Consider the following 23,459-nt stretch of genomic DNA (forward strand, 5'->3'; position numbering starts at 1 on the left):
CTGCAACAATAAATACAGCTGATCATTGAGACAAAAAATTGGATTGGTACGTATTTTGGCTTATCTTCATATCAATTTGTCTGTTTCTGTTTTAATATATTAAAGCTCAGATGATGTTTATTATTTTTGAAACTAACAGAAACAAGAGCTTATCAGCTGTTAAAGCTATCAGCAATGCAGAAGAATGAGAAGGATGTTTCTGATTTACATTCAGCAGGTAATTGCCAGTGTTTTTTTCATAAATCAACATACTAATTGTTTACAAAATTGTCCAATCAACCACATAGCCCTTGTTTACGAAAATATTGTGGCATGGAAAGTAATTGATTTTGTTTTGATTTTGTATATAAGACCAAATTGAAGTCTGCAGATAATGATACTGTTGCATAAATTGCTCCAATCATATTGCTTTTTTAAATAAAAAATCCCTTTGAATTATATGTAAAGGAGTGCCTATATTCATGGGACAGTAGTGTATGGAATAAAACAGTGTTTAGCCTGTATCTGAGGGGAAACCCATTTTACTTGTGTACAAAAACATTTGCCTTTCACACCCCAAATGATTTACTTATTGTACAACACAATTTTGTTTTGACTTATTAAATGTTATAAAAATGCTGTTGATTTTCATTCAAGTTCTGTTTTGCCACTTGGTGTGATGAGAGTACTTACTATGTACTCAAATCTTGCCAGAATAAATACTCTCAGCTCTTTAAACTGTCCAAAACTGCTATGAATCTAAAAGGGGTTTCCAGGCAAGCTGCTTTGTTTTACTATGACATACTTTATTGCTACTCCTCTTAAGTGTATACTTCTGGTAAGTGTATACAAATAGTGGGAATCAGCTACACACTTAACTAGAGTATGTTGTAGTTATCTTTGAGAGTTTCATTAATATTATTAAACTGTGACAGGTCTAGAACTATTTTTTTCTGCAAAAAAAAGTCATAAGTTTTGTGGTGAAACAAATGATTACATTCTGAACTTCATGCAGCTGGTAAAAATGTTTTTATAAAATATCAGCCTTAGGAAACAATTACAGGAATTAGTTCATGATTCCATGGAAAAACAAACTTGACTTTTACATCCTGCCCACTTGTTTATACCTTTTATGATAACAAAGAACAGATTTTGCAGTCTGGAGAGAAGGACTAGTGCAAATAAGCAGAACTGCCACTGTATTTTAATTTTCCATTGTGTATATAAACATAAGAACCTAAAGGATATGATTACAACACAAATACTAGCAATGAACATCTTGCACTAGAACAACCCAAGATGAAAAGTGAATGATGGGAATTAACAATTACTCCACCAATATTATGACTTGTGTAGACACATGATAAATGGTCCTTTTAACGATTTTCAAGTGAATATTCCACTACTATGTTACACGGTAAAGTCTCATTCAAAGTAGTCTGATTAAGCATTATTTCACTTTTAACGTTGATAAATTCATGGAAATTATATTCTGGCTGAGCCTCATGAGATTTATTGAACTTCATTTCCTGTGTCACCTGTTTTCCCAGCTCTCTGACTCCCAGGTTGTGGCCTGTTTCCTCACCCATCTCCACTTCTGACTTCCAGGTTGTAACCCCATCTTCCTCCTGAGCTCATCCATGTGGCTCTTCTATTTTGTTTCCATTCAAGATCCAGATCGAATCTGAAGCCCGAGCTCTGATATCAAAGAAGTGAGAGTTCTGATGGTGCAGAAGTCTCACTGCTCTTATTGCAAGCCCTCACTGTCAATAAGGATTCAGGAAAGGGAAGCAGCATTTAAAAAAAAGAATTGTAAAAGCCTCAGTACTTCTGAATTATTTGCAATTCCACAGCATTGGAGCTCCAGCTTCAAATTGAATCTGGTTCTTGAACAGCAAAATACATTCAGGCGGTATGGTGGCTCAGTGGTTAGCACTGCTGCTTCACAGCACCAGGGTCCCAGGTTCAATTCCAGCCTCGGGTAACTGTCTGTGTAGAGTTCACACATTCTCTCCATGTCAGCGTGGGTTTTCTCCGGGTGCTCCGGTTTCCTCCCACAGTCCAAAAATGTGCAGGTTAGGTGAATTGTGCATTAGTCAGAGTGAAATGGGTCTGGGTGGGTTATTCTTTGGAAGGTTGGTGTGGACTGGTTGGGCCGAAGTGCCTGTTTCCACACTGTAGGGAATCTAGTCTCATCTAAACACTAGGAAATTAAATAATCTTAAAAAAGGTTCAGTTCGAGGGTATAATGTTTAATATTTCTTTTTTCCCTGATCAGTGATGTAATACGGAACTAACGACAGTTCCAACATTCTTTCCTGTGGAAACCACATAAACTGCTTCACATAAGTCATGATTTTTAGGAATGCAGCCCCATAACATTAAGTAGAGAACTTAATGTATTGTGTAACTGTTTGGCCTTGTTCTTTGTGTTGTTCTAGGTATGAGCAAGGAGAAGTGCAGCAGGAAGGCAAAAAATGATAATGAGGTTAAAGATAATTTTGAAACTGGCTCGAGTGAAGAAAGCCCACAGTTAAGGTAAGGTGGTTGTAATTCAATGTAAAAATGATCATAATTATGAATACTTTTAATTAGGAAAGCTTCATCATTGGTCACTTTTTATATTAATGTTAGGAACTGATAAGTGTGCTACATAGTTTGACAAACATTCTGAGATGTAGTGCCTGTATTGTCGGCTGAAGTGTAAATCCTGGGATTCATTCTTTGGAAATTACAATTTATTTAATTATTCGCAACATCTCGCACTTGTAGAAATCAAAACTAGTAATCACAACATTCAACAGTTGTGAATTACAAACCTTGTTCCAAACTCCTTTTAAAGGTGCATTTTCTTGGAAGCAATGTTTTTGAATTAAATTAATTGGCATTGTTTATACCTCTGTATATATGTGGTATTTGTAAACTATTGTTGATTTACATTGTAATTGGTCAGTTTAACGAGATGTCCACCATTTAATCTGTGTATTTAACTCACAATATCACAACCCATAAAATCATTTTGAAGTGTAATCTGCGATTTATACATATGACCCTTGATAGATTGTAGCAATCGTAATTACTAAAAAAATCATACTTAAAATTCCAACAAACAAAGAATAGACTGATTTTGTACAATGGTGACAGTTGAAATTAATCTTCCTTTTCAAGTCTCTTACTCCATTAATTGTGGGAAGAAGCTTTGCAGATGGAATGTAACACGAGAAAATGTGACATTATACACTTAGGAAGTTAAAATAGAAGAGCTGAATATCATTAAAATGGAAAAAGACTGCACCACAGAGTCGGGGTCCTCATACAGGAATAACACAAACCTAGAATCATAGAGTCATAGAGTCTCATGGCACAGAGACAGGCCCTTTAACCCAAACTGGTCCATGCCTACCAAAATGTCCATCAACACTAAACCCATTTCCCTGTACTTGGCCCATATCCTTCTAAACCTTTCTTATCCTTGTATTTGTCCAAATGCCTTTTAAATATTGTTAATATACCTGCCTCCACCACTTCCTTTGGCAGCTAATTACATAAATGTACCAACCTCTGAGTAAAAAAGTTGCCTCTCAGGTTCTCTTTTATTCTTTTTTCTCTAACCTTAAAATGATGCCCTCTAGTCTTTGATTTCCCATTCCTGGGAAAAAGACTGAGTGCATTTACCCTATACGTGCCTCTCATGATCTTACATAATTCCATAAGATTCCCCCAATCTCCTACGCTCAAAAGAAAAAAAGCCTAGCTTGTCCAACTGCTCCCTATAACTCAGACCATTGAGTCATAGAGTCATAGAGATGTACAGGACAGAAATGGGAGAGGCTAAATAGACTGGAGCTGTTTTCCCCGGAGCATCAGAGGGTGAGGGGTGACTTTATAGATGTTTATAAAATCATGAGGGGCATGAATAGGATAAATAAACAAGGTATTTTCCCTGGGTGGGGGCCAGGAGATTTAGGGTGAAAGGAGAAAGATTAAAAAAAGGACCTAAGGGGCAACTATTTCACGCAAAGGGTGATTCGTGAATGGAATGAGCTGCCAGAGGAAGTGGTGGAGGTTGTTACAATTACAGCACTTAAAAGGCATCAGAAGGGTACATGAATAGGAACGGTATAGAGGGATATGAGCCAAGTGCTGGCAAATGGCCTGGCAACATCTTTGTAAATTTCTATATTTCAAGGGGACCGGAATATAGAAGACCTCTTGCTAAAACTCTACAACGCACTAGTCAGATCACAACAAGAATATTCTGAGCAGTTTTGGTCCCTTGATCTAAGGAAAGATATAGTGGCATTGGAGTCAGTCCAGAGAAGGTTCACAGAGTTGGGTATGGAAGAATTTTCTTGAGGAGAAATTGAATAGATTGAATTTGTACTTGTTGGAGTTTAGAAGAATGACAGGAGACCTTATTAAAACACCTAAGATTCTTGGGTATTTGCAGTTAATGCAGAGAAATTGTTTCCCCTTGTGGGAGCATCTAGGATCAGAAGGCATAATCCCAGCAAAAGAGAGAAAATAAAGATGAGGATGAATTTTCTTCTCGCTGAGTGTGGTGAATCTGCGTAATACTTTATTGTAGAGGGCTGTGAAAGCATAACCAGAACTGCGATGTAGGGATTTTTAATCAGTAAGGGAACCGAGGGTATCAGGGAAAAGGCAGGTAAGTGTGTTGAGGATTATCAGATCAGTCATGAACTCATTGATTGGCAGAACAGACTTGATGGACAATTAAGCTATGTCTTATGTTTAATTCATTATTTACAAAAGAATAGCAAAACTCCCTGTTACATTGACCACCTTTACTTTTAACTGAAAAAAATTAATTTAATAGTTGATGTTGGCTTACACCACATTCCAAAGTTAAAATGTTAAATCAAATATTTACTATTCTTATTCTCTGTCAATATCTATCTCTGGTAGTCAAGAATAAATTCTGTGCCATCTTTTCACCATTGTTATTATTAATTATTTTCATTTGGATAGATGGTACAAAAACAACACTCGAACTTGAACTTTGCTTCTGGATACTTTGAATGGGAATGGCATTTTATTTAGGGATGGAAGTACTGCCAGTGTATGCTTCCATAGAAACATTTAGAAAGAATTATACAAGTTTGTCTCTCAGGAAAAGAGTTTTACAACAGTAGAAGTGAGTGAATAGATTGTCAATAATGGCACAAGCTATTATCACAAAGATGATACCCTTGCATTTACCAATATTTAAATGGGCATAAACTGCATTGTACTTGCAGTGAAAGGATAAAGATTAAATCCAATGATAGGCAGTAATTTGCATTCATACTATTGTTACAACACTGGGTGAACCCCTCTGCTAATTAAACCAAACATCCAGAAAAGCTCACCTTGCCTCATAACCTGCTCAAGTATGAGTAACAGAGAACTCCCAGATTACAGTATTGAAAGAAAAAATACCAATTTATTCTTTAACTCTAAAATTGAACATTAAATAAGAGCTATTTACAACTCTACGCCTCCTTTCTCCTGGCTGCTTGTTACCTGCCTCCAACTGTATTGTTATACACTGTTCCACTAACCACCCATATTAAAATTATATTAACTTAATTTTCAAAACCAGTCAGTGGCGGTCATCTCCATTGTCCTTTCTCTGGCTATAGATCTATCTGAGTTGTCCTCGGTCTTTTGTTTTAAAGATGTTTCTTATAAAAGCGGTACCTTTGATAGAGAGTGCTTTGCTCAGTTACTCTGCTGATGGCAGTTGGTCCTCAGTCTGGCTAACTTCTTTGTACCCGACACATTGGATATTCTCATTGGTTCGATGTTGGCAAAACAGTAAAATTCAAATTTGATTGGGTTTTACTATCTTGGAGCATAAATTAAATTAGTGAAATTCAAACTGTTGTGAAAGCACGGCGACCAAAACTCAGATACTTGTTTCGCTGGCAAATATTACATATTTTCAATTTTCACATGACAGGTGCCTGCAAGATCTCAGTTCAAAACCACTTTCACTCTCTCTTAAAAGTACAGTACACGCTTTCAACTTCATAACACTGAATCTATTGACCCTTTCACTGTATCACTGCAAATGATTCTTGTACAAAATGTCTGCTCCCAATTAAGTTGTAAATAGGGAATGGTTGAGTGATATGCTAAGGTATACAAGAATGTAATATTTTTACAGATATGTTTTCTCCTTGTGTAACTTTTTAAATGAGGCGCAATTCAGTAGACTAAAGTTTGTCTTTAGTTAAGCTTCATTCAATTTTCTTCAACCAATGCGCAATGACAATCATTTTTCACTGCTGTTAATTTCCATTTTACTCTCTGCAACACTAATAAATGTACCTGTGACATCTAGTGGGGAAATATGGCACTGCAGAAATTTAATGTTATTCCTGTACTATACCAGATATTTAATCTTGTGTTATTAAGATCAAATCTCACCTACAATCAAAAAAGGGAAATCTGAACAAGGCTTCAACTGGATTCCAGGGTATAATTTTATGGTAAACCTGTTTAATTTATTTCCATTTGTGATTTTAGAGTTGTATTTCAAACTTGCGACTGCTACAATATTGTTACCAAGTCCAATGTCACATTGCATATTTATTATCTCTTTCTGTACAGGTGAGCCATTTATAAGATTCTGAACAGGCTCTATACCAACTATAGTCTGAATTGAATACTTCTAAAATGCCTGACAATGTACATAAAGCTAAATTTAGTGTTCCCAGAGTGGAACTGTGTTCATGGGGTGTGTGAGTCAGATAACTGAGGATATAGCATTGTGTCTCCATTAGCACTTTCTGGCAACCACCCACACTGCTTTTCAGTATGGGTCCATTGCTGGAAACATGGCATGAGTAAATTTGCCTTGTTACATTAGTTACATGAATGAGGTCAGCCCAATGGAGCTGATAGAATATGAATACCCTGACTGGGGCTGATAACATGGTCCAATCAGGAGGTTCTGGCTGACAGATAGAAATAGGAGTGTCTGTTCACTCTGGAAGCTGGCTTTGAGCTAGCTTGGTCTGTGTCATGTCCTGAGCATATGTAAATAAAGATAGACTTGGTGATGGGATGCTAGCATTTGTCAAGTTACTTCAGTGGCGATGTAAGAAAAATGCGCCCCTGAAGAGAATCGCCCGCAGCAGTTGTCTTTGAGTTGGGATAAGCATTTTTGATATCATGCCACCATTTGACACATTCGATCCTGCCACTGAAAATTGGGCCCAATATATGGAAAGAATGCAATTTCTTTCTAGGTAATTGACATTGGCGCAGACGAAAAGCAATGAGTAATTCTCCTGACAGCTTGTGGACCACCACCTTTTTCGGTTATTAGGAGCCCAAGCCTTCTCTAATTCTCTAACTGGACCAGAAGCTACTGGCAAGAGAAAAGGCCTATGTACCAGGACTTAGAGGAGGAAGGATGTAGTGATTAGAACGAGATCAGTCAGGTGGACCTCATAGAATATCAGTTCCTTGATTGGGGCTGTTAACCTGAACCAATCAGGGAGCCCTGGCTGCCAGATATAAACAGGGGTGTCTTGAAAAAAAAAATATACAGGGATGTCAGGGTTCTGTTAAATCTCAGAGCTACCTCTGAGCCAGCTGGGTCCATGTCATGTGCTCTGCACATGTAAATAAAGGGTGTCTTGGTGATGGGATACTGGCCATCATGGAGTTACTTCATATATCGGTTATGCACTTCATAGAGTTACAACACTGCAGTGAACCCCTCTGTTAATTAAAGCAAAAACTGGGAAAAGCTCATCTTGCCTCGTAAACTGTTAACATACGAGTGACAGAGAACTCCCAAATTCCAATTTTTAAAGAAAATAATATCAATTAATTCATTAAGTCTAAAAGTAAATATTAAACAACAACTATTTACAGCTCTAAGCATCCCCTTTCTCTCAACTGCTTATTATCTTCCTCCAACTCTAAAATAATACACTGTTCCAATTAAACACGTAGTAAAATTACATTAACTTAATTTCAAAACCGAAGCTGTTGTCGTTGGTGCCTGTCTTCTTGTGGATGAAGATCTCCCTTCGTCATCTTCTTTCTTTTTACTGTGAAGATGTTTCACATGAAAAGGTACCTTTGATAGAGAGTATTTCGATGGCAGTTCCTCTCTCGATGGCAGTTACTCTGTCTAACTTTCAAATTGCCTGCCTTTTTCATACCCCAGAATCGGATCATTGGTTCGATGTCGGCAAAAACAATATATTCAAACTCAATTGAGTTTTAATATCCTGAGGCATAATTTAAACTGGTTAAGTTCAAATTATTGTCAAAATAGCAACCAACTCAGGTGTCTATTTCACTACCAAATGTTATATATTTTCAATTTTCCAGTATACTCTAAGACGCCAGCTAGTCATATGGCAGGTGCTTGTAAACTCTCAGTGCAAAACAACATTCACTTTTTCTTAGAAGTGTAGTACACACCTTCAACTTCAGAACAGTAGCCGGTGATCCTTTATTCAACACTATTCCTAAATACTGTCACTTAAATAGCTTAAAAATGTTTTACACTGCTATATAAAACTGAAAACATTTTAGTAATGGAAAGTAGACAAAATCACTTTGCAAATCATAAAGTGATTAATTCTGAAATTCATAAGAGAATTACAGAAGTAATTCCACTAAAACTTTCATTTTAGGAAATACTACATGCTGTATGTATGCTATTGCTTTCAGCATGAAAAGAATCTGATAAATCACAATATTCCAGTCACCTTAACGTAATCTAAATTGATTTTGTTCATTCTAACAAAATTTTGCAGCCATGAAGTAGGCAGTCTTCGGGCACTGATGGTACCATAACTGAAATCAGTTGTCTGGCCTGACAGTGGAGTAACCAACTTTATTTTATGCAGAGCAGGAAATTCATTGGATGTTGGGAATAGCCATTCAATGGGAGTACACGAGCAACCAAACCTTTCTGCTACAAGCAGCAGATTGTCAACCTAATATCCATGCAGCAGATTAGAGGGCTCAGCAGACGAACTGTATCATGTTAATCATTGAACGTAGCTATGCTTTGGATTTGTAATGTCTTTTAGAACATAAGAACTAGGAGCAGGAGTAGGCCCTCTGGCCCTTCGAGCCTGCTCCGCCATTCAAAAAGATCATTAGATTAGATTAGATTAGACTTACAGTGTGGAAACAGGCCCTTCGGCCCAACAAGTCCACACCGACCCGCCGAAGCGAAACCCACCCATACCCCTACATTTACCCCTTGCCTAACACTACTGGCAATTTAGCATGGCCAATTCACCTGACCCGCACATCTTTGGACTGTGGGAGGAAACCGGAGCACCCGGAGGAAACCCACGCAGACACGGGGAGAACGTGCAAACTCCACACAGTCAGTCGCCTGAGTCGGGAATTGAACCCGGGTCTCTGGCGCTGTGAGGCAGCAGTGCTAACCACTGTGCCACCGTGCTGCCCACTAATGGGTGGTCTTTTTGTGGCCTCAGCTCCACTTACCCGCCCTCTCACTGTAATCCTAAATTCCTTTATTGTTAAAAAGAATCGATCTTAACTTTAAAAACATTTACTGAAGTAGTGTCAACCACTTCACTGGGCAGGGAATTCCATAGATTCACAACCCTCTGGGTGAAGAAGTTCCTTCTCAATTCAGTCCTAAATCTGCTCCCCCTAATTTGTGGGTTTTCTGAAAAACACAAATTAATAGAATACGTAATGTAATGTGTAAAATCATGTTTACTTTACCTTTGTAAGCATACTCTATATGTGGCTTCATTCCTTTTGAATTATTAGTTAAAACCCACTTCTTTTTATAACTTTCTACTTAGTATACTTGATTTACTTGTAAACTTTAATACTGCTTCATTAAACCTTGTATCTCCTTGTAAGTCAGTAATGGTCGTCCAAGGTCTCTGAAAGAATTCATTCTCTCTCTTGTGTTCTGTTAACAATTGAAGCATATATGTCTGACTACCAGTCTTATTCATCAAAATACCATTTCTATTCTAAAGCGTCTAGCTGATTAGATTGTTGGGGTAAAAGGGAGCTGCCAACTTTCACATTTTCAGCAAAGGTTTTATAGTGAAATCAGGTATTGTGCAACTAGAGTATTTCATGTCGAGATTCCATTGACTTCCTGGTAAATCACAAGTGAGTGTATACAGCTGCTCCCAGTAGGGTTACTGGGTCACGCGACAATTATGGGTTTGACAGATGATCTGGAAAGTTAAATCTAGGGAGGATTGTAACAAATGAATTTTATTGTTTTGGAGATCTTGACTGTTGAAGACCTGCCTAGAAGCTTTGATTGCTTCATTCACATTGACCTTGCCTTTGCACCACTCTTAAATGATAGTGTTTTATTCACAGATTGTTGTCATAGAGTCATAGAGATGTACAGCATGGAAACAGACCCTTTAGTCCAACCCGTCCATGCCGACCAGATACCTCAACCCACTCTAGTCCCACCTGCCAGCACCCGGCCCATATCCCTCCAAACCCTTCCTATTCATATACCCATCCAAATGCCTGTTAAATGTTGCAATTGTACCAGCCTCCACCACATCCTCTGGCAGATCATTCCATGCACGTACCACCCTCTGCATGAAAAAGTTGCCCCTTAGGTCTCTTTTATATCTTTCTCCTCTCACCTCAAGCCTATTCCCTCTAGTTCTGGACTCCCTGATCCAGGGAAAAGACTTTGTCTATTTATCCTATCCATGCCCTCCATAATTTTGAAAGCTTCTATAAGGTCACCCCTCAGTCTCCGACGCTCCAGGGAAAACAGCCCCAGCCTGTTCAGCCTCTCCCTATAGCTCAAATCCTCCAACCCTGGCAACATCCTTGTAAATCTTTTCTGAACCCTTTCAAGTTTCATAATATCTTTCCGATAGGAGGGAGACCAGAATTGCATGCAATATTCCAACAGCGGCCTAACCAATGTCCTGTACAGCCGCAACATGACCTCCCAACTCCTGTACTCAATACTCTGACCAATAAAGGAAAGCATACCAAATGCCTTCTTCACTATCCTATCTACCTGCGACTCCACTTTCAAGGAGCTATGAACCTGCACTCCAAGGTCTCTTTGTTCAGCAACATGCCCTAGGACCTTACCATTAACTTTATAAGTCCTGCTAAGATTTGCTTTCCCAAAGTGCAGCACCTCGCATTTATCTGAATTAAACTCCATCTGCCACTTCTCAGCCCATTGGCCCATCTGGCCAGATCCTGTTGTAATCTGCGATAACCCTCTTTGCAGTCCACTACACCTCCAATTTTGGTGTCACCTGCAAACTTACTAACTGTACCTCTTACGCTCGCATCCAAATCATTTATGTAAATGACAAAAGGTAGAGGACCCAGCACCGATCCTTGTGGCACTCCACTGGTCACAGGCCTCCAGCCTGAGAAAACAACCCTCCACCATCGCCCTCTGTGTTCTACCTTTCAGCCAATTCTGTATCCAAATGGCTAGTTCTCCCTGTATTCCATGATATCTAACCTTGCTAATCAGGCTCCCATGGGGAACCTTGTCAACTGCCTTACTGAAGTCCATATAGATCACATCTACTGCTCTGCCCTCATCAATCTTCTTTATTACTTCTTCAAAAAACTCAGTCAAGTTTGTGAGACATGATTTGCCATGCACAAAGCCATGTTAATGATCCCTCATCAGTCCTTGCCTTTCCAAATACATGTACATTCTGTCCCTCAGGATTCCCTCCAACAACTTGCCCACCACTGAGGTCAGGCTCACCGGTCTATAGTTCCCTGGCTTGTCTTTACCGCCCTTCTTAAACAGTGGCACCATGTTTGCCAACCTCCAGTCTTCCGGCACCTCACCTGTCACTATCGATGATACAAATATCTCAGCAAGAGGCCCAGCAATCACTTCTCTAGTTTCCCACAGAGTTCTCAGGTACACCTGATCAGGTCCTGGTGATTTATCCACCTTTAACCATTTCAAGACATCCAGCACTTCCTCCTCTGTAATCTGGACATTTTGCAAGATGTCACCATCTATTTCCCTACAGTCTATATCTTCCATATCCTTTTCCACAGTAAATACTGATGCAAAATACGCATTTAGTATCTCCCCCATTTTCTGTGGCTCCACCTTGCTGATCTTTGAGGGGCCCTATTGTCTCCCTAGTTACCTGTTTGTCCTTAATGTATTTGTAAAAACCCTGTGGATTCTCCTTAATTTTATGTGCCGAAGTTGTCTCATGTCCCCGTTTTGCCCTCCTGATTTCCCTCTTAAGTATACTCCTACTTTCTTTATACTCTTCTAAGGATTCACTCGATCTATCCTGTCTATACCTGTCATATGCTTCCTTTTTTTTAACCAAACCCTCAATTTCTTTAGTCATCCAGCATTCCCTATACCTACCAGCCTTCCCTTTCAACCTAACAGGCATATAGTTTCTCTGGATTCCTGTTATCTCATTTCTGAAGGCTTCCCATTTTCCAGCCGTCCCTTTACCTGCAAACATTTGCCTCCAATCATCTTTCAAAAGTTCTTGCCTAATACCGTCAAAATTGGCCTTCCTCCAATTTAGGACTTCAACTTTTAGATCCGATCTATCCTTTTCCATCACTGTTTTAAAATGAATAGAATTATGGTCACTGGCCCCAAAGTGCTCCCCCACTGACACCTCAGTCACCTGCCCTGCCTTATTTCCCAAGAGTAAGTCAAGTTTTGCACCTTCTCTAGTCGGTACATCCACATACTGAATCAGAAAATTGGCTTGTCTTGGAAAATTCCTCTCCATCTAAACCTATAACACTATGGCAGTCCCAGTCAATGTTTGGAAAGTTCAAATCCCCTACCATAATTACTCTATTATTCTTATAGATAGCTGAGGTCTTGTTACAAGTTTGTTTTTCAATTTCCCTCTGACTATTAGGGGGTCTATAATACAATCCCAATAAGGTGATCATCCCTTTCTTATTTCTCAGTTTCACCCAAATAACTTCCCTGGATGTATTTCCAGGAATATCCTCCCTCAGCACAGCTGTAATGCTATCCCTTATCAAAAATGCCACTTCCCTTCCTCTCTTGTCTCCCTTTCTATCCTTCCTGTAACATTGTTCCTGTTGACTGTCAAAAAAAAATGCTTCAATGTCCAAGGTTAATAAAATTACCAAAACATGTAACAAAGAAAGACGTGTACTTACTTGGTATCTTTGCAGCCTATGAAATAGTGTTGAAGTATCATCACTGTTACGGTGGAGAAAACATGGCAGCCAATTTGTGTTTTGCAAATTCTGGCAAACATAATGCGATAATTACCACATGATCTATTCTTAATGATGTTGACTGAGGTATAAGTATTGGTCAATTCTTCTCCCCTACTCTTATTCAGTGTAGTGTTATGGTATCTTTTCCATGTACTTGAGAAAACACTACCAGATGGTTCCTCAAAGCCACAAAGAAACATAACCTCCTCTACTCCCTAGTATTGCTGTTAACTATGAGCACTTTGGAACATCTCTCCTACCATTCTCCTGTTCATCCTTTTTGTTCCAACTAAAAGCTAGAATTGAACATTTAGCTGAACAAAGATAATAATTCAGCTTACAGATTTGCAATTCCTACACAAATATGGTCAGTTATGCACCTCGAACCAATAAATACCAGAGGCATTCCTAGAATAATACTGTGGAATAAAAATGCAACTCTGTTTATTTATGTGTGGTAAATCAAGGGCAAGGATAGTGCATTGGACATTATCTAACATAATACAGTGTTTACTTATGTTCACCAAGAGCTCTGCTATGAGAAATCCACTTGTATTTTGTATGTTGTTATATGATTTGGAGTACAGTCTGGTATTTCTGTTTAGTCCTATGCAGTATTCCTCCACTGAGCCAGTTGTAGAACATGGAGTCAGGATAGACTCCTTATTATTCAAGTATGTTCAAGTTGGAAGAGACTTCATCTTCTGTGGATCCTCTTGTGACTGAAAACTGTAATGTGAGATTGGCCTGGATGTCCACAGAACTAGAACCTGATAAATCACAAGATTGATGCCATAGTTTGTACTTGTGGCAGGGGTGGGCTGGATGAAACCCAAAATCTTGTTCATCAAATACATAAAGTTCAAATATTGCTTTGAAGTATTTTAATCAAACCGATGTTATTAATATTAGTTTTCTTTTTGATTGACTGCTTTGACATCAAGTTCATAAGTGTACCTCTGCAGTTCTGTAGTAAATCTAACCATTAAGTCAGTCCAAAACTGGTGTAAGGATGAGAACAAAATTAAGCAGAACAGCACAAATGTGAACCCACTTGTCTGTTGCATGCAACTTGGTTTATTCCCCTAAGTCAGCAGTCCTTGATGTGGATTCTATCTGTCCTTTAAGCTGTTTACTTATCAGGACTTCATCTGAATGTTGACATTTCCCTTACCTATCTTAAAATGTTTATTGACAATACAGAAAATTTAGTAAGTTATAGATTTGTGAATATAAGTCAAATTAGGTTACATTATTTGAAGCAATTACTAAAGAAGTGCCACATCTCTGCCTCACTTGGAATAAAATATCCACTTTAGTGCTGTAGTTTACACTGAAATGCTACTGCCAGCCCACTTTGCATCCAAAGGCAGGCACTATCTTGTTCACCAAAGAGGGTGCACATCTGTGGTCTTTGCTTGCTTTCTTAGCACTTGCTCACATCACACTGAGTTGGATTTTAACACCATCGCTGGTTTGCCTTCTCATGCCTTTTGTGCTTTGGTATCTCGAACTGAATTCAATGTCTTACAGTAGTTCAGAGGTGGGGAACCTTTTCATGTTGGAAGGCCGCATTGTGTTAGTTGTAATCTAATAAGGCCGCATCCAAGAAACTTCAATTCTATATTCTTCAAAATTCACATTATTTTAATTGTGGCAGTCTGTGAGGATTATTTCGTGAATTTTCTTTTACTCTCTGGTATTTTAAATACATTCATTTTAAGATTAAAATAAAAATAATAAAGGATGAAAAAAGCATATTAATAAAAAATAAAAGATTTGTTCTGCAAAATTTGGATTCATTCAAAAGGCCACACACAATGGTCTAGAAGGCCGCAGGTTCCCCACCCCTGTTCTACCCTGTCTTGCCATTTATGCCAGGCAGATTATCATAGTTGTCAGCGGTAATTAGTCAAAAGGATGAACATGTTGCTGTGCAGCACTATGCTGCAATAATGCCATGCCTATAAGCGGCTCATGTGGCCATCACTGTGCATGTACTCCAGCTAAATGGCCATGTCTGAAAACATGAGAGGTGTAATCCATGGTCAAGTCAAGGAGACTCTTTTCCATCGGGGGTATCATCACAGTCAGTCAAGGAAAGCATCCAATCTCAATCCAGGGCTTAGACACGGTCCATCTGCTGCTAGGAATTGTCAAGGTCAGGGGTTCAATATCATTCAATACTGGGAGTGGGTCACAGCTGGTCCTGCAGATCTAATGCAACCAGTCTGGGGATCAGTAGCTGAGTTGGAGAGCTCTACAGCGATCAGTTAGGGATCTGGTCAGTGATCAGTCAAAGCTGACCTTTGAAATTGATCAGGGTTTTGGGGCAAGAACAGTTCTCAAAGTCTGCTCTCTGAATTCAAGGTGGTTTATCAGAAAGCACCCCTGTCCTGTGGTTGAGAAATTGTGAAAGCCACTTAGGAGGTTGGAGGCAGCATTCTGGGATGCAGAGTGGAAGTCAATTGTGATGAGGGTATTATTCATTGCATATTGACCACAGTTCTCTCTGCAGCAGAAGTAGTCACAGACAACCTTAAAAGTCTCACCAGTGGGCCACAATTTACAAAACAATCCAAAATCATTTCAGCTGCACAATAACGGAGAGCTGATTTCTTCTCACCTTACATTGTAAGTAAGTATTTGCCATCATCCTCATTGGGTGATTTGGGTTGAGTGGGGACAGGGGCAACATTTCAGCAATCCTACCACATTTAGAAACTCCTGCTAACTCTTGCTATGTGCATCAGAATAGAGTTCTCTATATCAAAACTCCACGTGCAGGCATTCCATGATGCTCCTTGTTAAAGTTCTCCATGTCCCCTGAAAGGAGAACAGTGCTAAACTATTATTTTTTGTGTGATACAAATGCTCACTGCTATGTTAATAAGTACCTGTTGTGTTTCTGGTAGTCCCCACACAAGTTCATTGGAAACGTGACCAACAGACCCAACCACAGCAGACATAATCATCATTGTGTCTATACTGCTCCGAGGTACAGAGGAATTGAGGAGAAACAAATGTGTTAGCATGCCCAGGACCAGCAGCAACCTCCAGTGGCTGCTGATCAGTCTGCACATAAGGAGCTGCAGTTGGAGATCCTCTCAAGATGTTCTGTCTGCAATAAAGACAGTGAGATTCTAGTTGCCAGCTATTTCAACCTTGTTCCCTGGCCAACCTCTCTGATTCAGGCTTACTGCAGTGATTCAATTAAGCTTAGCACAAGTTGGAAGAACAGCACTTCATTTTCTGCTTGGAAACTCTATAGCCTTCTGGATTCATTTTTGAGTTCAACAGTTTTAGGGTTTGAGGCACCTTTTCCCGTGTTCTTACCCCAAACCCCACACACCAGGCCTTGTTATCACATGGTCCGCTGTTACACACTACCCATTGTTAGCCACTTAGAGTCCCCATTTGCAGCAATTCATTCTTCCATGTTGATCATATCTCCTCCTTTATTTGTCCAACTCTTCTGCTCTCTCTCTTTGAGTTCTATTTCCATCCATTATTTACACTTTACCCCTTGCCCCCACCCTATCTTCTGCTTAAAAAGCAACCTTTTCCTAGCTACCACCAGTTTTGAAGAAGGATCACTGGACCTGAAATATTAACAACGATTTCTCTTGTCAAAAAGTGTGGCGCTGGAAAAGCACAGCAGGTCAGGCAGCATCCAGGGAGCAGGAGGAATTCCTGATGAAGGGCTTATGCCTGAAATGTCGACTCTCCTACTCCTCAGATGTTGCCTGACCTGCTGGGCTTTTCCAGCGCCGCACGTTCTGACTCTGATCTCCAGCATCTGCAGCCCTCAATTTCTCCTAATGATTTTTCTTCACAGATGCAGCTAAAATTTTCCAGCAATTTATGCTTTTGTTTATGGTTCTTTCATGTTTTTATTCCAATAGCTGAGAGTTGGGAGAAGTGAGCGTTCTCTGAACTTAATTTGGTTGAATGGCAAGCAGCCAATGTTTGTGCTCTTTTTATTTATTTATTTTTCATATTTCCTGTTGGTCAATAAAAGTTAACATTTTCCACCACCAAGACTGGCTCTACAGCAGGACTACAGATCAAGCTGGTCCAGTCCGAAAGGACGTAACTGCTAGTCTGGGGCTGTGGCAGGTGATGAAGGAACCAATAAGAGGGAAAAACGTGCTTACCTCATCCCTATCAATCTGCCAGTTGCAGATACATCTAACCATGACAGTATCGGTACGAGTCAAGAGTGTGATGCTGGAAAAGCACAGCAGGTCAGGCTATATTGAGGAACAGGAGAATCAATGTTTTGGGCATAAGCCCTTCATCAGGAATGGCATTCTGATGAAGGGCTTATGCCTGAAACCTGCTGTGATTTTCCAGCACCACACACTTGACTCTGATCTCAAGCATTTGCAGTCCTCACTTTCTCCTATTTCAGTAAGAGTGACCACTGCACAGACTTTGTGGAGACACAGTCCTGCCTTCTTCGTGTTATGTGGCACTATCACTGTGCTAAATAGGACAGACTTTGAACAGATCTATCAACTCAAGACTGGGCATCCTCGAGGCGCTGTGGGCCATTAACAGCAGCAGAATTGTATTCCAACACAATCTGTAACCTCATAGCCCAGCATATCTCCAAGTCAACCATTACCATCAAGCCAGGGGATCAACCTGGTTCAATGGAGAGTGCAGGAGGGCATGCCAGAACAACAAGAGGCATACCCGAAGATGAGGTGTCAACCTGATGAAGCCACCAAACAGAACTACTTGCATGCCAAACAGCATTAGAAGCAAAGGATAGACAAAGCTTAGCAATCCCCACAACTAATGGATCAGATCTAAGCTCTGCAGTCCTGCCACATTCAGTTGTGAATGATGGTGGACAATTAAACAACTCACTGGAGGAGGAGGCTCCACAAACATCCACATTGCCAATGATGGAAGAGCCCAGTAAAACAGTGCAATAGTTAAGGCTGAAACTATTGCACCAATCTTCAGCCAGAATTCCCGAGTGAATGATTCATCTCTGACTCCTCCAGTGGTCCCCAGCATTACAGATACTAGTCTTCAGCCAATTTGATTCAGTCCACGTGATATCACGAAACAGGTGGAGGCACTGAATACTGTAAAGGCTACAGGTCCTGACCACATTCTGGCAATATTACTGAAGACTTGTGCTCCAGAACCTGCTGCTCCCTTAGCCAAGCTGTTCCAGTACAGTTACAACACTGGTATCAACCTGATAATATAGAAAATTGTACAAGTATGTCCTGTACATAAAAAGCAGGACAAATCCAACCTAGCCAATTACCGCCCCATCAGTCTACTCTCGACCACCAATAAAGTGATGGAAAGTGTCATCAATAGTGCTATCAGGCAGTACCTGCTCGACGATCACCTGCTCAGTGATGTCCAGGTTAGGTTCTGCCAGGGCCACTCAGCATCGGACCTCATTACAGCCTTTGTCCTAACATAGACAAAAGAACTGAATTCCAGAGGTGAGGTGAGAGTGACAGCCCTTGACATCAATGCTGCATTCGACCGAATGTGGCTTCACTCGGTTATCAGGGCCCAAATCTCCAGTGGTTGGAGTCAAAGTTGACATATAAGACAATAGTCAGGAGATCAGTCATCTCAGCTCCAGGACACCTCTGCAAGAGTTCCTTTGGGTAGTGTCCTTGGCCCAACCATCTTCAGCTGCTTCGTCAAAGACCTTCCCGCCACCATAAGATCAGAGTGGGGATGTTAGTCAATGATTGCACAATGTTCAACATCATTCATGATACTGAAGCAGTCTATGATCAAATGCAACAAAATCTGGATAATATCCAGGCTTGGGCTAACAAGTGGCAAGTAACATTTGCATCACAATTGCCAGGCTGTAACCATCACCAATAAAAGACAATCTCACTACTGCCCCTTGGCATTCAACAGTGTTGCCATTACTGAATCCACCACCATCAACATACCGGGGGTTATCATTGACCAGAATCTCAGCTGGACTCACCACATAAACACTGGCTACAAGAGCAGGTCAGAAGCTAGGAATACTGCACCTCAAAGCCTGTCCACCATCAAAATGGCACAAGTCAGGAGTGTGGTGGAATACTCTTCACTTGCCTAGATAAGTGTAGCCCCAACAACACTCAAAAAGCTTGACACCATCCAGCCCAAAGTAGCCCACTTGATTGGCACAGCATCCACTCCCTCCACTACTGATGCTCAGTAGCAACAGTGTATACTATCTACAAGACGCACTGCAAAACTTCACCAAAGATCCTCGAACAACATCTTCCAAACCCACAACCATTTCTGTCTAAAAGGACAAAGACAGCAAATATATGGGAACACCACCACCTTCAAGCCACTCACCATCCTGACTTGGAAATATATCACTGTTACTGGGTCAAAATTCTGGAATTCCCTCCTTAATGGCGTTGTGGGTTTGCCCTTTGTGGGAAAAGGCTGGTACTCACTTAGACGCAGTCCTCAGATATTATGGTACTAAGGATGGTTGCTTTTCTAGCTTGATTCTTATGGATGCAGTTACAATGACAGTCAGTGATGTAAAATACCAATATGTTTACAGCTGAAAAGTTGTGTTCCCAGCGAAAAGTTACCTATACCACCATGTGTTCTCATAATCTGTTCTTTTTTTGTTTCCTTCCCGGTACTATATTGTGAAAAGTTGATCACAGCTGGCAGAGATTGACCTGGTGCATAGCTGGACTTTAAAAGTGGCACTATGCTCAAATTCTGGAAGCTCCTGGCAGTGTTGAATAGTTCTGTTGGTGAGAGCTGTTTTGCACAATAGCGTGAGTGCAGTACCATAGAAGTGTGGTGTGTTCGTAGTAACATAGACAGCATAAAATTGCATGAGAAAACTTGCCACGGCTCTTGGATAGAAACCCTCCATGAAACTCCCTCATGTTGAAATTCAGCTGATATTTTTGGTACAATTCGACTGTATTTATGAACATTGTAAAGGATGGGATGAAAAGACAAATATCTAAATATGCAAATGACAGAAAGACAGGTGACATTGTAGACAGTGTAGGTAGAATCATAAAATAATAGAGAATAGAAGGAAGCTATTTGGTCCATCATGTCTGTGTTGACTCTTTGAAAGAGCAATCCAGTTAATCCCACTCTGTGGTTGTGAAATTCTATCCACCGGTCAGTCAGTGCTTCAAAGTTTTAGCCATTTGTTGTGTGAGAAAGTGTTATTCCTCTTGATGCTTCTGGTTCTTTTGTTGATCACCGAAATTCTGTATCCTGATTATTGACTGTTCAGCATTGGAATGGTTTCTCTGTATTTGTTTTATCAAACTGCTTCATGGGTCAAAACACATTCATTAAATCTCTTGTGAATCTGTGCATTCCAAGGAGAAAAACCTAGCTTCTCCATTGGCTACTGGGGCAACGAATTGCAATAAAGTGGATCTTTTGATTGTCTTCTCCACAACATTCATTGCTTGCTGAAAAGGTGGTGACTAAATTTGGATATTTAGAAAAGCCTAAGGCAATCAGATTCAACATGGTTTTGTGAAAAGGAAAACATATTTGGCAAACCTCCTTCAGTTTTTAAAGGTATAACGAGCAAAGTGGATAAAGGAACTTACATATTTGGATTTCCAGAGGGCATTCAGTAAAATGCCATGCAAAAAGTCATTGTAAAAAATATTGGGAGGGATGTATGAGCATGGATTGAGGATCACTTAATGCAGAAAACACAGATGCTGGATTCATGAGTCCTTTTTAGGCTGGAAAACCCCAACCAATGGCATGCCGCCCGGGTCAATTCCAGGATCCTAATTACTTCCTATTAATTTTAATAACTTGAAAGTGGTGGCAGGGAATAATGTATCCACGAGGAGAAAGTGAGGACTGCAGATGCTGGAGATCAGAGCTGAAAATGCGTTGCTGGAAAAGCGCAGCAGGTCAGGCAGCATCCAAGGAACAGGAGATTCGACGTTTCGGGCATAAGCCCTTCTTCAGGAATGAGAAAAGTGTGTCCAGCAGGCTAAGATAAAAGGTAGGGAGGAGGGACTTGGGGGAGGGGCGTTGGAGATGCGATAGGTGGAAGGAGGTCAAGGTGAGGGTGATAGGCCGGAGTGGGGTGGGGGCGGAGAGGTCAGGAAGAAGATTGCAGGTTAGGAAGGCGGTGCTGAGTTCGAGGGATTTGACTGAGACAAGGTGGGGGGAGGGGAAATGAGGAAACTGGAGAAATCGAAGTTCATCCCTTGTGGTTGGAGGGTTCCTAGGCGGAAGATGAGGCGCTCTTCCTCCAACCATCGTATTGTTATAGTCTGGCGATGGAGGAGTCCAAGGACCTGCATGTCCTTGGTGGAGTGGGAGGTGGAGTGGGAGAGGGAGTTAAAGTGTTGAGCCACGGGGTGGTTGGGTTGGTTGGTCCGGGTGTCCCAGAGGTGTTCTCTGAAGCGTTCCGCAAGTATTTCTTCCTCCAACCGTACTTGCGGAACGTCAGCTCAGGATAACTGTGTAACTGAAGTTGAAAGTGTTAAAGACCCAACTTTAACAATGCTATAACTATAAAATTAATATTTAATTATTTCCACAATTACTGAATTTATTTAAGTGTATAGCTTTTGTCTGGAATATGTTTGCAATGGATGGGAATATGCACGTTGCACTTTTGTATGAAGCACTTGTCACACACAATGTTCGTAATTTACCAGGTACCAAAGGGGAAGGAAAACTCCAATAAACAAGCAGTAACAACCATTAAGCAAACCATTACTACCTTCAGAACCAATCATTTGTAACTTTCACTGGAAGTGGAAATTAGCAATGTCAAATGCCAGAAAACCTTTGTCCAAGATGGTTTTGGCTATGTTCAGTAATTTATGCTTCATCTAATTAAATGTTAATTGTGAAAATAATCATGAAAATTAAATAATTTGAATAATTTTTATATGGGGTTATTTCTCTTGATAAGGTAAAGATCTATAATTAAAATCCTTGAGCAGAGTGTGTGCTTTTTGATTAATGCTACTGGAATTTGGAATATTTTGGTGGCATCTGTGAAGAAACTGAATTATTCCTGTGTCATATTTTGCACAATGTATCACTGACGAATGTAGTTTGTTTCTATTGGTAAGATTATGTAGGAGGAAGTATGTTTGATGGATGTTTTCCTCTGTATGCACTTGATACGGATATCTTGGAGTCTTCCCACTTGGAACTGGAAGTTCCCAGTACAATAATCTAGAAGACATTTCAATCACATGCAAATGATGTAAAAGCGTATCATCAAAAATTTCATATTGTATATTGGAGTTTTGGTTGGGCACAGAACAGGTTGAAAGATCTTCAGATGCCAATGGGGTGGAAGAGATTGTAGCGCTGTTCCTTAAATGAGCCACCATACTTTACATTTTAACACCTGGTTAGAAACAAAAACACGCAGATACTGGAATCCAAAATAGACAGGCAGGAGGCTGGAAGAACACAGCAAGCCAAGCAGCATCAGGAGGTAGAGAAGTCGATGTTTCAGGTGTAACCCTTCAGCTCCCCCCACACCCACCCCCAGTCCTGAAGAAGGGTTACACCCGAAATGTCGACTTCTCTACCTCCTGATGCTGCCTGGCTTGAGGTGTTCTTCTAGCCTTGCATTTTAACGCAGGCAGCATATTAAACATAAAATAAGCAGAATTTTTTCTGTAAGTCATATCTTTTTAAAAGTGTGTACTGTAAATGATATTTTTGACTTTTTCTATTAAACTGTATATTTTTCCCATGTATAGCCTTTAGATTGGAATTCAGATCCATGGAAAGGTTAGTCCAACAATAACTACCATCGAATAATCTATGCTCTCGCACTGTTAAACAGTGAATACTTAATACTCTTGAGGTCCAAGGGATTTAAACTACACAATTTTATATCCCTTCCAGTCCCATTGCCCTGTTCGTCTGCTTATTGGCTATATTTCACTTGCTGATCGTACCTTCTCTGATAGCTTTTAAGAGTTTTTTTGAAAGCTGCGTATTAGATGTTGCAAAATGATCATCAACAATGAGTGTGTAGACCCCTGTGCTTGGTCATCGCCAGTGGTGACCTTGAAAGGGTGTAGACCCCTTCCTATAGATTACCTCAGCTGTGGTCATCCAGGAAAGCTGAAATGTAAATATTCAAATAATATTTATAATTATTTTGCACTATGTTTACAAAGTAAGTATTGCTTGGGCAGCATTCATTCATTGACGTTTCAGGCAAAAGCCTTTCATCAGGATGACATTCC

General features: G+C 40.1%; 1 protein-coding gene across 1 annotated transcript in view; it reads left to right on the plus strand.

Moving 5' to 3' along the window:
• Positions 1-23,459, plus strand: part of kiz (kizuna centrosomal protein) — a 187,200-nt gene that overhangs the window by 124,481 nt on the left and 39,260 nt on the right. The window contains exons 11-12 of the mRNA XM_060831067.1: positions 140-217; positions 2,421-2,517. Of these exons, the coding sequence (XP_060687050.1) occupies positions 140-217; positions 2,421-2,517 (175 nt within the window). The remainder of the gene's footprint in view (positions 1-139; positions 218-2,420; positions 2,518-23,459) is intronic.

Source organism: Hemiscyllium ocellatum, chromosome 10, assembly GCF_020745735.1.
Source record: "Hemiscyllium ocellatum isolate sHemOce1 chromosome 10, sHemOce1.pat.X.cur, whole genome shotgun sequence".
NCBI lineage: Eukaryota > Metazoa > Chordata > Chondrichthyes > Orectolobiformes > Hemiscylliidae > Hemiscyllium > Hemiscyllium ocellatum.